The sequence below is a fragment of the Puma concolor genome, chromosome D1, assembly GCF_028749965.1.
Source record: "Puma concolor isolate L17-30 chromosome D1, mPumCon1.1.hap2, whole genome shotgun sequence".
Classification (NCBI taxonomy): Eukaryota; Metazoa; Chordata; class Mammalia; order Carnivora; family Felidae; genus Puma; species Puma concolor.
This window is the reverse complement of record NC_141676.1, coordinates 96,704,788-96,705,983: the sequence shown is the minus strand read 5'-3', so window position 1 is coordinate 96,705,983 and position 1,196 is coordinate 96,704,788. Positions and strand designations below refer to the sequence as shown.

Sequence of the window (1,196 nt, the reverse complement as noted above, 5' to 3'; positions counted from 1 at the left end):
GTATTATCATAAAGTAAGCGAGAGGAAAAAAATTTAAGAAACTCATAAGAGAAAATACCTGGACAGTACTGCACTGTATTTACCGAAACAAATCTGCGTGTGGGTGAACCTGTGCACTTACAACCAGTGCTGTCGTGGGTAAGCTGTATGGCATATTTTTCTTTAAAAAAAAAAAAATGTTTATTTATTTTGGAGAGAGAGAGAGAGAACATGAGGGAGGTAGGAGCAGAGAGAGAGAATCTCAAGCAGACTTTGCACTCTCAGCACAGAGCTCAATGCAGGGCTCAAACTCACAAACCGTGAGATCGTGACCTGATTGGAAATCAAGGCAGACGCTTAATTAACTGAGCCATCCAGGCGCCCCTGTATAGTATAATTTTATTGCAGGAAAGGGCCTTAACGGGTATCTGGCCCAACCTCCACCCAAAGTGGGCCTCCCACCTAAAACGTCGGGGACAGTTCAATGACTTCCCCAGAGGAAGCCTCAATTTACTTCTGGATAACCTCTAACTACTGATTCCTGTTCTGACCTCCGGAATCACATGGAAAACTCTGCTACAGAGAAGCTTTTCCAATATTAAAACACAAACAATAACAACAACAACAACAAAGACAAACATTTTAAAAGCTCTACTGTTGGCTCTGAGTATTCTCTTACCCAGAACCTGCACAGCCCCTCATAACATAGGCTTTTTAGACCCTCTTACAATTTTGGGGTTCTCAACTTTAAAGGGTACCTGCCCTGGAGGACGTGGGAGGCACCGGAAGCAAGATGACGGCAGTGGTCGATGAGTTGTTCCCTGAGGGCGCTGGGCTCTACGTGGACCTGGAAGAGGCAGGAGGCAGCACCGGGCTCCTGATGAACTTGGCAGCCAGTGAAAAGGCAGTTCATGCAGACTTTTTTTTTTTTTAATGATTTTGAAGATCTCTTTGATGATGATGGTATCCAGTGAGGTGTGGTCCAGCGATGCGTGTGGTCACGACTCTGTCACATATTGGTGTGGTGGATCTCCTCAAAGGACAATTTCAGGGCGCTTGGGTGGCTCAGTCAGTTGAACATCCAACTTTGGCTTAGGTCATGATCTCACAGTTCAAGGGTTTGAGCCCTACATTGCGCTCTGTGCTGACAGCTCAGAGCCTGGAGCCTGCTTCGGATTCTGTGTTTCCCTCTCTCTCTGCCCCTCCCCTACTTGCGC

General features: G+C 46.5%; 1 protein-coding gene across 1 annotated transcript; it reads left to right on the top strand.

Annotated features, from left to right (window-relative positions):
• The first annotated feature begins 772 nt into the window (after positions 1 to 772).
• LOC112866026 (COP9 signalosome complex subunit 9) lies at positions 773 to 953 on the top strand. The gene is given in 2 exon segments (XM_025929063.1): positions 773 to 904; positions 906 to 953. Coding segments are annotated over 2 exon segments (180 nt in total).
• Positions 954 to 1,196: the final 243 nt, after the last annotated feature.